General features: G+C 38.3%; 1 protein-coding gene across 1 annotated transcript; it reads left to right on the forward strand.

The window, feature by feature from the left end:
* Positions 1–472: 472 nt before the first annotated feature.
* On the forward strand, positions 473–14,594 carry arid5a (AT-rich interactive domain 5A). Its single transcript, XM_016528959.1, has 7 exons — positions 473–549; positions 3,626–3,714; positions 8,969–9,134; positions 10,806–10,858; positions 12,107–12,204; positions 12,391–12,544; positions 13,215–14,594. The coding sequence occupies exons 1-7, from the start codon at positions 546–548 to the stop codon at positions 14,457–14,459; spliced, it is 1,809 nt and encodes a 602-aa protein (XP_016384445.1). The 5' UTR covers positions 473–545; the 3' UTR covers positions 14,460–14,594.
* Positions 14,595–14,705: the final 111 nt, after the last annotated feature.

A 14,705-nucleotide genomic window follows, 5' to 3' on the forward strand; every position in this document is an offset into this window, starting at 1 on the left:
AATTAACGTAAATTGACAAAATCGTGGCTCAACTGGAAATTATGAACCACCATGCCGAAATTATGAGTCATGTGTTTCAATCTATTTAGGTTCAAAACCGTTGTTGCGGTGGAAATGATGCCATAATTGAGGGACAGTATAAAATGATATAAATCATTGTCACACATTAAATGTCGAAATGGTTTCTTACATCATCATAATTTTAAACATGTAATAATGTATTTATTTTTCATATCTTAAAATTGAAACTCTGAGGGAAGATTAAAGACTCAGTACAAAACTGCAGTTAGACATACTGAAACGTATTAACGGAAACATGCACACGAAGTCTGTAAACCAACTTGCTTTTTTTTTAAAAACGTCGCTCAAGAAGACTCCGAGTCCCAGGGTTCCTGTCTGACTCGAGTGAGGAAGTCCTGTAGAGAGCGAGTGTCCAATGAGAGGCAGAGCGCGCTGGAGAGCGCGCTGTTACGCGAGACTGAAGGACAGACATCAACACACGCTCCTGATATCACATCTGAGTGAGGACGACGCGCTTTTCTAAAATGGGTAAGCGGTTATATTGCTATGAATGGAGCGATATCTTTCTAATGTGTAAAATTAACATGCCTTTTTTTTTTAGCACTTTTTAACTTTACAAACTAGTAATCTAATGGTGACTAGTAGCTATTTTTAGTTTCAAAAGTAACCTTTTCTGAGACGCTATTTCTTATCTCACTAATTATAATTATAATTGTATTTTTACTTGCCATATATAATGACTATAATGACATATATACTGATATCTAATGTCAGATTAGCTACTGTATAATTAAATTCAAAATCTTATAGGAAATCTTAGAAGAAAAACGGGGATAGTAGCCTAATGAATAGGTAGCCTACTAGTAAAACTGATAGATACTAAAGAGAAAAGATGCTAATCACTATTTGATTATTTAGTAGTAGCTAAAATAAGTATTAGTATCATAAGATGACATATTAGCTTTTTGGAAGGAAGGGATGTTAATTGGCTTACCATAATGGCTATTACTGTCATTTGTAGTAATTTGAGTGACAGTAATAAGGACTAGATATGAGTAACCATAACAGGTTTTGCTCTTTGAGGAAGTGGTTTAGAGAAATAGCAGCACATTGCTGTTGAAGCGAAAAACCCCTCATCTGATGCAAACTGATGAGAATAGGCCAGATAAGCTTATTAGCCAAACATCACAGGCCATTTCTGTTTAGGAAGCTTTATCGAACATCACACATATGTTTCCATGCGTTGATAACTTTGTATCGGCCGTTTGCTTGTGACATTAAGACGCTATCACATTGTGATGTTATCGCACGTTATGGCTTTATTTGTGAGATAATCCAGGATATGATAAATTCATGGTTAGCACATCAGAAGATACGCCGAAGTTTAAGCTCTTCTGATGTTTGTAGTGATGCTCAATGAAATAATTAATTTGCTTTTTATCCCATCTGCGCCATCCGAACAATAGCAGGCTGCCAGAAACAATGCAGAAGTTGCTATCGCACCAGTGATAATATCAGTCCAACTTGTCACAATCTTTCTGCACTGTGGCTCAGAAGGGGAAGTAAAATAACAGAAGCCTGTTGAGTGCCCTGGCACAGGAAGCGTCTGATCTCGAAAGCGAAGCGTTGCTGGATGTTACAGACTGAGATATGAGTGTAGAGAGCGGTGAGGAGGCTATGAGAAAGGGAAGTGGAGACTTTGAGGTAGAGGCTGCCCAGAGCCAACCTATAATTCAATGCTTGTGTGGTTTGTAAATAAGATGCTGTCAGGTGCCTGATGGTTGCATTGTGCTGGTGGTACTATTCACAGCAGATGCCTGAACAGTAGACGACTTGATATGCTCGCCTGTGTGCCATTTTTGACCTGAAATTTGGCCACCGAAAGTTCAGTGTGACGATGGTGTCCTCTCCTGCACCTCCTAAAGAAATACCAAGCTCTAAGAAAGGTTATAAAAATGGAGTCGCTGCACATTCACCTCCACAATCCAGTTGTTTCAAAACAAACAGCGGTGTTGAATTGGCTGAACTGATGTCTGAATGATAAAAGATTGTGTAATAAACACACGACTGGTTAGTTTATGCAAGATATAGATCTTATAATAATCAGAGGACGCATTGGAGTGTCAGTTTTGTTAGACAGCTCACAAATGTTCATTTTTATATTCGAGCAGAGTATCACATAGCTGTGGTTTATGCATACAGACAGGAAGTAGTGTTGTAATCATGTGGTTTCATATTAGAATGTTCTCTCTCTTTCTTTCTTTCTTTCTTTCTTTCTGTCTTACACGCCCATTTAATTCAATACTTCAGATTCAAAACTGCATTTTATAAAGCAGATGCTGGGTAAACAGTGAGCTAAATTAGTAGCTGATTTTGATATTCACGGGATACACTCTCACTGGACCGATACTCTTTCAAAAGGTACTAATATGTTCACTCTATGTACTTTTAAAGCACTAATATGTACCATTTAGGGTAAATAAGGTACAAAGATGTACCTTTAAGCTTTTGTAGCTATTTTGTAAGTATTGTAGGTATACCCCAATTTACAACTTTGTACCTCAGCTTTTTTTTTAAGAGTGTAGGGGTGAGGGATGTTTATGTAGATCTAATAAATGTAAATGCTGTTTGTAAAGGGACAGTTCAGCCAAAAATGAAAATACTGTCATCATTTACATTCTTTCTTCTGTTGAATGCAAAATAATAAAAAAAGACATTTTGAATACTGTGGTGTTGTTAACTAAAACTCAAGCAATTACAAATTTTCAGTAACTGATATAACGCTGAAATACAATACTATATAAATATTAGATGAAAAACTTGAACTTGAAAAACTTGAAAACTAGAAATGTCGTCTTGGCAGAATTTCGGCATGAGCTGAAGTACTGAAATGACTAAAACTGAAATACAAATTCAGTACATCTATATAGAAAACCTTAAGAACTAATAAAAGTGACAAAAGCACATGACAAAATGATCCAAACTTAAACTAAAAAAATAAAACTAAAATGAAATAAGTTGAAGTTGAAATGCTACAATTATTCAAACTAAAACTGAAATAAAAATTCACGAAAGTTATATAGAAATATATTTTTAAAAATCCTAAAAACGAATAAAAGTGAATGCAGCAAAATTACTCAAACTTAAACTAAAAAATAAAATGAAAACTGAAAATATAAAAATAAAAAGCTCAGTCAAAATGTTAATAAATACTTCACTGGTATATAATTAATACTGGAATTTGACAGAATTTGCATATCGGTTTCTGGGTGAACCAATTCTATAGTTACCCAATTGCTTTCCAAAAGATGCTGAAAATTCACCGTTGATTTTCTGTGGTGTCTCTGGAAAAAGACCTCTATCTCTCTGTTCCTAAAATCAGTATTCATAAAAAGTTTTGAATTGCTATCACTGAAGAATTATATCACCTTTATATAGGCGTTCATCCGGCCTCGTTTCTAGATACCTGCATCTACGTTAGCCACTGAAAAACTGACCACTAACAGAAAGTTTCAATCACTGTGTATACATTCTTTTGATGTATGTGCGTGATTACACCTTCATTTGTGTGTAAGTGTAACTAGTATGCTGGGCTTTGTTTTAGTGTTGAACCCTCGAGAAGAGGTTGATGTTGGAGAAGGAGAACTAGAAGACTGTGAAAAGAAAAAGCAGGAGCTGAATTCACCAAACCAGGTAAGACACACGGCAGCACATGTGCCTCATGATTCAGTCATTTCAAGCCTGTGTGGTGTTATTCCTTGTGGAAATACACATTGTAGAGAACATTTCTTGATAGTTCATAGTTTACCAGAGGCTATCATATGACTTCAGTCATACTGACTATTTTTACGGTGGTCACTCTGTGGCAAAAGTTACGTAACAGTTCTCAAAAATTCTACTTTTGTGTTCCACTGAAAATCTAAAAGGGTTTGGAGCGAGTAAATGATAACAGAATGTGCATTATTTTGGGTGAACTGTCCCTTTAAGGCATGATTATGAATCATCTCCCATAACTTAACTGTAAACGTGAATTTGTATGTAGTTTATGTAAGTTTCACATAACTGATTCTCCTGATGTGGCTGAAGTGCAAATTTTGCTTGTAAAAATAACATCTCACTTCCCCTTTCGATCTAATGACTGTTGCCAAATTGATTTCTGGTATTATTGCAATATTTCAGTTACGGAGAATGCTGACGTCAGTAACAGTAGTTAGTCACATGAGATATGACACTGTTACCTAGCGGTTAGATTGTCCATTTGACTTTCATTTTGCAAGAAATATTTCTTTTTTCTCTAATGTGTGCTGGAAAAATCCATATTCCAGTATATTTACGTGTATTGACTCAACAGCCTCTGGTCTCTTTTATTTCGGTTACAGTTTTCGGTTCTTCATTTCTGCAGTACATCAGAAGTGAATGAGTGAGTTTTTAGTGTTAGATTGCAGGGGGTTGGTTAAAATGTGACATCTATAGTCATTTCTTTTATGCGACACACAAGGATACTCATATAAACAATCACAGATGTTTTTTCTCTCTCACACTTCTGATAATTGAAAACAGCGTTTGTATGTTAGTGCAAAGATGCATCATATTTCCAGGGTGGCGTCAGAAGTTGAAAGCCGTGTGGTTTTGGTGGCGAGCGCTGGCCTTGCCACTGCATCTTCATCAGCATGTATAAACTCTCATTTTGAGAGTGTTATTGACACGTCCGCTTGCAGACAAACCCACGCACTTTTCCGAAATATGAATGAGGTGGAAATTTAAGAGCTGCAGCTCGCTGAAAGTCTCTCACACTGGGACCTATGCTACTTTTAGCCACAGTTCGAGAGGGACGGGGGCAAAATTCTCAACACGAAAAAACCCTTCCTGTTTGAAACTCGAAGGTAGCATTTTAGAGCTAAGCTCTTCCCTGTTGTGGTCTTGATATGACTGTATTAAATTGAACGAGTGATCTTATGTTTTTGTTACATATCAGCTGGCCAAAATAGTTTCATGAGAGCATGCTTCAAGCATTTTAATACGCATTCCACCAGTTACATCTCTTCTTTGATCAAATTTGCTGTTAGAGAATGATTTTGTAACAATTTCATTAGATAAAAGACACGAAATGCACAAAATGTATACATTGGCTATGTGTTATACAATATAAACAGACCATTATAAACCAATTTCGGGGAAAAAAATACCATCTGCGTCTTTCTCAAAAAAGCACTTCCCTTGATTAAAAGGTATTCAAATATTGATTCCAAGAACTAGTGCTAACCAACTATTCCTCAAAGCTGGTTATCAGTGTTGTCAATATAACAGGAAGTGTTTGGGTAGATGGCAATCAGATAAAGCCGTATATGAAATTTCAGTGAAGATGACTCAATTCAGGACACACTGGGGCTCAGCAGCACCCATAGCACAAGACGTGTCAAATTTTCTCTGTTGTATTTACGACTGAAGCGAGGGAAAGAATGAATCAGACTCTTTTAGATTGCCCCAGCTTTTAGGCCTACATGTATGATATTATTCCCTTCACAGGAGAGAGATTTAAACTTAGGCCTCAATGTTTACTCATTTCAGTACGCTGAAAAGGGGCCTTCTTAGCTTCTATATTACTCAGAAGCTAGAATAAAGCCCTATATGCACAATATTAGTCATTGTAGAAGCCTTATTCTGGGAAGAAGTTAAGCTCTCTGAGGAACTCTATTCAGTGTGAAACTTACTGACTGAACATTGTTTTGGCAGCAAACGGCAGAGATCAACCACCAAAGTCATCAAATGGAAATCCAAAGCTTTCTGTGCGTAGCATATATAGTCACCGGGGAATTTCTCTTCGCAAGTTGTTATGAATTGTTTTTGTCTTTTTACCTTTTTTGGCGGGCGAATGTGATTTAATCAAACGCTGTTTCCAAAAATTGTTTCCACAAACAATTAAGCCTGCTAAAAAACCTGCTGAAACCAGTTTAAACTTAGCTGAGAAGTCTCAAAACCAAGTAACCAGACCAGGCTGGATGACCAACTAAGACCAGCAAACCAGCTTAGGCTGGTTTCAAAAAAAAAAAAACGAAGGAAAAGGGGATCATATTACACACTTTTGTATCCAAATTAAGTTTTTCCATGTCGTTTTATTGTTAGTCATGTCAAGTCACCTTTATTTCTATAGCCCTTTATACAATACAGATTGTTTCAAAGCAGCTTCACAAAGATAAACAGAAAAATAACAGAATCAATCATCTATAAAGACAATTCAGATTCTGCTGTAAAGCAGCTTTAAAGCACAATATTGTCATTATTTAGCTTAAGTCAGTTGTTTCAGTTCAGATCCATTTTGAATCGAGTTCAATTCTGCTATAAGTAGTTCTACAAAAGGCAGCAATGTTGTCCGTTATTCAGCTCGAGTCAGTTCAGTGTTCATGCTGGTCAAGGTTTCTTCCATCAAAGTTCATTTCGTTTGAATCATTTTCCACTCTGTTACTGTATCTTTAAGAATTCTTTATGTAAATGACCTCTTTAATGATTGGCTAACTTCCGAAAATTCTATGAAATCATAGTTTTTATCTCAGTGGCAGTTGGCCTGACATGCATCAAGCCACAGTGTATACCAGCTGTACATAAGCAGCTTTTGCTTACATTAACTTATTTTCTAAGGTTTAACAACTTTTCTGCCTCCCCCTATAAGTCATGTGTATTGTTACTGAGTAGGCGATCCTGTGACGGCTGGCACTCATTTCTGCATGCCTTCACTCTTTCATTTCTCACTTGCGGCCTGCCTGCACTGTGGGTCATTGTCTTGTGTACTTGCGCGCTAGATGCTAGCAGTTCCACTTTGGCCTGATCATTTTATAGCACTTTGCCACTCAGGGTGAATGTGCTGTTTTTCTGTAGATAACATTCACTTACTTCCCTTTTTCAACAGGGCTTGTTCCTTCCTTGCTATGCAAGAGCATCTACAAAGTTTATAAGGTGCTGATAGTCTACGCTAACCTGTTATTAGCGGTGTTTGCTAAGGCGAGCTCATCAGTGCGTAACTTATCCTGAACAGTTTGTGCTAAAGACATGGATCATACCCCAAATCATGAAAAGAGGTGTTTTAAAGGTATCAGACTTGCGCATTTCACATGGCGGACAATTAAACAGGCAAAACAAAAAAAACAATAAAAGTACACTGAAAGAGGGATTACGTAATCAGATTCAAAAAATTAAGTACTTGTAATTAGATTATATTACATTTAAAGTGCTCATAATTAGATTATAGTTACTGTAATCAGTAACTTTTTATAGATTACATGATTACGTATTATTTACACTTTTGCACACAAAAGTGCACTTTTTAAAGTGTACCTAATTGTGTTTAGAAACATAGTCATGAAAGTGAAGTCTATTTAAGTGGCCTTTTATCATTAATAGTGCAATATCTGCAAGTACAGTTTTTTAAGATACTTTTAAGATTCAAACTACAAGTGCACATGCAATACAGTTAAGCCACTTCTTTTTCACAACAGCTGATTGTGTGGTCCAGACCCGATCACACCAAGAATGATAAATATAAAGATAACTATGTAAGTGCCCACAATAATGGACGATAACATATGTGACCATGGACCACAAAACCAGTCATAAGGGTCAATTTTTCGACATTGAAATCTGAATAAATAAGCTTTCGATTGATGTATAGTTTGTTAGGATAGGACAATATTTGGCTGAGATACAACTATTTGAAAATCTGGAATCTGAGGGTGCAAAAAAATCAAAATATTGAGAAAATCGCCTTTAAAGTTGTCCAAATGAAGTTCTTAGCAATGCATATTACTAATCAAAAATTAAGTTTTAATATATTTACAGTAGGAAATTTACAAAATATCTTCATGGAATATGATCTTTACTTAATATCCTAATGATTTTTGGCATAAAAGAAAAATCTATAATTTTGACCCATACAATGTGTTTTTGGCTATTGCTACAAATATACCCCAGCGACTTAAGACTGGTTTTGTGCTCCAGGGTCACATATTGTTTATTATAAGTGTGTGCTGCAGTTTTGTCGTCTGCTGCTTTAAAGTCGGGTGGATTCTGATTGGCGGTGAATGTTTTTATCATTATTCATCAGCTGGAAAAAAATCATTCTGAAAGTGATTTCAACGTCATCGTTCCTCTGTGTCGCTATTGTTCTAGTTGTGGTGTGAACTATTAAAACATTATAATTGTAGTTATCATGAACAGCCCTTTATTCTGGAGTTTAGCTTCTTCCACAAAGTGTTTTGATCAAATTGTGCGAAAGTGTGATCAGAGGAACATATCTCATAATCCCACTTCACTTTTTTAGTATCATATAGATAAGGAAGGCTACATTCATACTCTTGTGTTTCAGCTGAAAATCACAAGATTTGCGGACACCAAACTCCCGCCCTCTTGCAGTAACTGCAAAGTGTCTCATGTTTGCACCACTTGTGTCTTTATCACTGCGTGGAGTACAGCCCTAGTGCAGCTTTCCTTTGTGAAAACCCCACCAGTGGTTCGGTTTCCCTTCAAACAGGATGTCTGGTTACTTATTGAAAGTGGTGGTGAAAGCCAAAGCTGTTGTGTTTTCAGTCTCACACTCTGAATATGACTGGTCTCGGAACGGAGTTGCATGAGCACCTATATCACCTGCAATTTTGCATGAGGCTTTGAGAAAATGAATCAGTGAGAAGATTTATCAGGCTGTTTGTGTGAAAGTGAAATTTGAAGTTGTTCGAAGCACAGTTACGCTGCTTCCTGTAAATGACACAAACTCACCCACATATATTCATATATTGCCTATATCGTGTACAGTGCACATGCATAGTGTAGATTTATTGGTTACTGAACTGGTATGTTGGGAACTCCTGAACTCGACAGAAATGGACAATTAGATTAAAAAAATTTTTTTGACAACTTTTGTGATTATGTGCCTTTTAACCGTACACTATTTTTCCAATAGACCAGCGGGGAGATGGAGAACATGGTGTCCACCAATAGCAGCGAGGAAGGTTCCAGAACAGACCAATCTGAGAGTGAAGAGAGGACCTTTGTGACCAATCTGTACGGTTTCATGAAGGAAAGAAGCATGCCTATAGAGAGAATTCCCCATCTTGGCTTTAAACAGAGTGAGTCTGAATACTGTTGCATATAATATTACAGCATTTAAACCAGTGCTTTTCAACTAGTTTTGCTTCAAGATGTAGATTTTTCATTATACATTATGTAGTAACACAACACAAAAAAATCATGCAAATGTACTGCAATTCAACGAATGTAATGTAAATGTAATTGTCTTTCTATGACCAAGAACTGTGTAGGCCCTGCAATATGAAACATTTGAGTTTCAAGCTCTCAGCTGCCATAATTCACCTCACCAAAACACACTTTGGTCGTCACAAACCAAGTGAGCCTGTGTTTAGTGTTGTCTCGGGCTCATCTTTTGTTTTACCTTCTATAGTTTTGTTCATGGTTTTTGAGTACGAGGGCATGTTAACGCAGCATGTCCGTGTTGGCATCTCTCTGATTTGACTAACTTTTATAAATGAAAGATCAGATACACCAACTTTGACATCAGTTACAAAGTTAAAGGTTTTCTCCTTCCTTTTAAAAGTTGAACAGCCTATTTATTATGCTATTCCAACTATGTACAACTATTTAGTTACTTGCATTTAGCATGATTTTTCAGCACAGAACACAACCGCAACTGTTTTTTTTTGGGTGGCGATGCACCCATTGAACCCACTAATATTAAAAAACAACAACACGCTGCCTAAATCATGTACTGTATCTGCCACTTTCCAATAATGTGGTACACTTTGGTGTGTCAGGACTTTTTCTTTTAAACCATGAGGCAGAAATCACATTATTAATTATTTTGTGAGAACTGTTAGAAAACGGTTGTGTTAACTGTTATCTAAAATAAAACAAATCTAAAATGAATTAATTATCATTATTTTGATCGTCTATTGAACTCATATTTAATTCATTGTATTCAAAAATATTTTAAATATAGTTTTTTTTAATTTTTTATTTAATATGTAGTCCCACATTTTGCATATGCTACAATATGATTTTTCCTCATTACAGATCATTACACACTTGACTTAATTTGGACTTTTTATAATGGGACAGAAAGACAGTTTTGTCAGTTTTTAAAAATGTTGCTGTGTTGAGCTCAACCATGTAAGTCTGTTAACCACAATGTTGTAAAAAATACTTGGTAACACTTTACAATAAGGTTTCATTCGTTAACTACTTTAGTTAACATGAACTACAAATGAACAATACTTCTACAGCATTTATTAATCTTAGTTAAGATTAATTTCAGCATTTACTAATGCATTATTAAAATCAAAAATTGTCTGTTAACATTCGTTAATGCACTGTGAATTAACATGAACTAACACCTTATTGTAAAGTGTTACCAAATATTTTCTTTAATTTATGGAAAATATGTTTATTAATAACTACAAACCAAACTAGCTAGCCACTACTGAGTGAGGCTACATTTATGCTAAATTTGCAACGCTGTTACCCCTTCTGACATTGTATTTTTAAAGTTTTAAACTGTATTTCAAAATGTCCCAACATTTGGTAACAGGGCTGCGTACCTCGTATAAAATGAATAGAAAATAAAACAGCTCTTATAAGATTTAGTCTGACTTCCTTGAGATGAGGAGCACTTCATTTCACTGATTTCCACTGATCACAGTTTTGATGAGAAGTGCCATCTACATCTCATAACTTGATTTTTAAGATTGTGTGTTGACGCAATCATGTCTTTGTCTTTTTTCCAGTCAACCTGTGGAAAATCTACAAAGCTGTGGAGACACTTGGAGGATATGATGCGGTAAGTATCCTCACACAACCTCGAGCAAACAAACCTCCAGACAGACCTTTCACAACCTGGTGCTGGTCTATCTTCCTGATCTCTCATTCACACCACTGATAGAATTATCTTGTCGATATATTGCGCAAGTATGCCAACTGCCCGAGGCTTCCGCACCTAACGAGGAAGTTGAGAAGCAGGTCATGTACTTGCCACTTGCTCTTGCACAGTGGAAACTATGATGGCTGTAGGCCACACCATACATACATACAACAGTGACCGTTATGACCACAATGAGAACGAGGGTCCATCTTCCACCTAGCCCTTTCTGGCCAAACCCGCTGCTTCAAAGCTTTGTTCTCGCACCCTTAAGTTTCCACTCACTCTAAAGGTGCTAAAGTGTTTGTATTTTTAATGAGTGTGCGTGTGGTCACTAAAACCGATGTTTGACAAAACAATGTCTAATGTCTGTCGGTCTGTATATCATTTTAGTCTTGGCCAAAGGGGGTTTTGTTTCTGTGTGTGAATTGGGTCTGGAAGTGGAAAGTCTGACATTGTACTCTAAAAAGAGTCATGCAAAAAAAAAAAATGCCATTATTGCATCAGTCAAACTTTTTTCCAGTAACACAACTAAACCGAAGGTGTTTGCTGTCACTAAACAAAGTCCAGAGGACTGCCACCTGTAAATAAAAAGTACCTTGGTCATTAATTGATTTAGCAATGTGTCAGGCAGTAAGGGTGGTATTAGCATTGTACAGCTGAAACTTTTATCAGCCTGTGAAAATAAATTTAGGGTATGTACTTAGACACATTTGAGGCAACCTCTGAAACTAACCAGTGACTAATCATGAAGTTCCACTATGACAAGAGCTGATCAGAATGATAATGCAGTGCATGCAATACACACACTGTCAGTCCAAGAAAACAAAATGCAAGCACAGATGCTAATTTAGAATTGTACATTAAACACATTTAGCCTTAAGGCGCTATCACATTAGCGAAACATTGTCCATTGTCCATTGTCAATAGTGATGCATGAAGCACTGTTTACTCAGTGCTCACTTCCCAATTAAATAGCGTTGTATTGGTCAACAAGGCAAATTCACGTTCAGAATTACATATCTGAATATATGTAAGTGCAAACTCGTGGATTAGTCATTAGCATCTGGGTTTTGAATCATTGTCAGAGAAGTAGCTATATGCAGTAGGTAGTTAAATTCAGTTTTCTTTTCTTCTAAGGGTGTGTAATAATGTTGTGTTTGCTCACAGGTAACAGCGCGGAGGCTATGGAAGAATGTGTACGATGAGCTGGGTGGTAGTCCAGGCAGTACCAGTGCAGCCACCTGCACACGCAGACACTACGAAAGGTAAACTTACATTTAACTGTAATAAACCAGGCATTTTTTAAATTCACCCATCAAAAATTGTATGTTGGATCGCTTAGCTATACTCAAACTCACATTGCCCACATGCACACAACTGATCAAAGTTTCAGAGCATTTGCATTGACCACTAGGCCATGGCTTCAACAGTAAAACTCTTTCTTTGTGCAGGTTGGTGTTGCCCTTTGAGCGGCAACTGAGAGGGGAGGAGGACAAACCACTACCACCCTCCAAACCTCGAAAACAGTACAAGAGGAGCCCTGAGAACAGGGGAAGTAAGCCAGAGAGCAAGAAGAAGAGGAAGACGGAGAGAGAAGAGTGTGAGGTGAGCAGGAAGAAAATGCACTTGGATCAAAGAAACTCTTTGTCAAATGTACAGTTAAGGTTGGGACATTGCTATGTGAACTTCAGCTTTTTGACGGGACATTTTTAAGTAATGACGCAAACAGATTGTTGAATTGATTCATTGAAATGGACCATTTGAACCCTCCATCCATTCTTCAAACCAATTGTCCTATGTAGGGTCAGGGGCATACTGGAGCCAATCCCAGTGGCTCAGGCCATACGCAGGGAAACACCCTGGACGGTTGGCTGTTTGAACCCATTCATGGAAATGAATCTAGTGCTATTTATGCTACTGTCTAATTCAGGGATGTCAAACAGTTCCTGGAGGGCAACAGCAGAGTTTAAACACACCTGACCCAGCTAATCAAGGTCTTCTAGATTACTTGAAAAATAAAGGTAGCTGTGTTGGAGCAGGTTGGCGTTAAACTCTGCAGGACTGTGGCTCTCCAGGAGATGAGTTTGACACCCCTGGTCTAAATTCACAATGTTGCTTAATTTTACATCAACAGCATAATTATCTATCACCAAACCCTACATACAAAATGACATACAACAATATAAATCTAAGTGATGCATAGAATATAATTGTCCTATGTGTGGAGACGTATCTGTCTGCTCCTTGTGCTGAAGCATGTCCCTTTTGTTCTCAGGAGAAAATGGGATCAGATCATCACTGTGAGAGAGGCATATGTTCCCATCACAGTCCATGGTTGGCATCCTCCGATCGCCTAGACTCTGAGCAGTCATCCGCAGTTTCTGTCCACGGTCCCCACCCAGGCACCTGCTCCAGAGAGATCCCTCTCCTTCATACTCCCACCCCGAATGAGGTGATCTCTCCCTTGGAGAAGAAGAAGCGTCTGGCCCAGGCTAGCCTGACCATCCCTGCCTCTGGAGCATTGGAGGACGGTGCAGAACTGGAGAGACCCTCTGTTATTCAGCTATCCCACTGTTCCCAGTCTCCTGTGTGTCCTTCTTCCACTCACACTCGTCACTCTTCCGATGGCTCACCCCTCCCCATCTCCTCTCCATCTGGCTCCTTGTCCCGTAGCCCCTCTCCTTGCTCTGTCTCCTCTGAGGACTGTAAAGCCGTGACGACCCAGAAGTCTCCTTCCAAAGAAACCGAAAGTAAGACACCTTCTCGTTTGTCTGCTCTCCCCACGTCCAAGGCTGCTAGCACAGGAGTTTGCAAGCCTCTTGGATGTTACCCCAACAGCAAAGAACTTGCCAACTATCACCGCAACCATTACAGGAATTTCATGCCAGGTGGCCCACCCCATTCCGAAAAGACCCAGAGGAGTCTTTTGCCATGGACCCCGGATGGTAAATCCAGCACCAGACTTACATCCTACAGGATGCCTTCACCTGCATACACCAAACCCTGCTGGGTCCCTCATGCCTCCAGCTTCTCCAAGGTCTTACCACGAGATCCTTGCAGACCTGTGTCACTACAACCCACTTTTAAACCACACATGTCCTACCACCAGCACCTCCTAAAGAGGCCCATCACCGATGAAGCCTACTTGAAGAAGATACCAGTGGGCTCTCCACTTCGCATTATTGACAGGAAAGAGAAAGCAAATACAGTGTTGCCCAAGCCTCTGCCTACCCAGCAGTTATTCTTCCACCCTCATCCTGGTATAACAATGCCCTACCTGCCAACCATAGAGAGATATCGGGCAGACTTAAACGAACAGTTGAAGGCTCTACCTCTTCAACATGTATTTCTTCCAACCCATCTAACAATACCTCCTGCTCAGACCCACTCTATGCATTGCCCGCCAGTGGGCACCCCTTTTCCTGGGTCTTACGAGGCTGCTTTGCCCTCCTACCCTTACCCATTACCCATCTGGCATCCACCTGCTGGGTACAACATGGCAGGCCTGCAGCCATACTGAACGATTCTGAAACAACTGGTTGTTCAGATCTATAGGTCAACGTGAAACCAAAATTGATGAGTTTACTTTCTCAATACAGACTCCACATGCTACTAGAAAACTCAGATACTGAAGGATCAAGTCAATTTTCAGGATAATTTTAAATGAAGTAAATTGGGTTGCAGAGTGTTTCATGTTGATTTTAAAAACTAATGCTAACTGAAGGAGTTACATACATGGTCCTGTAGTTCAGCTGGTAGAGCATGG

Source organism: Sinocyclocheilus rhinocerous, unplaced genomic scaffold, assembly GCF_001515625.1.
Source record: "Sinocyclocheilus rhinocerous isolate Xijiao unplaced genomic scaffold, SAMN03320098_v1.1 scaffold451, whole genome shotgun sequence".
In the NCBI taxonomy this organism is placed as follows: Eukaryota; Metazoa; Chordata; class Actinopteri; order Cypriniformes; family Cyprinidae; genus Sinocyclocheilus; species Sinocyclocheilus rhinocerous.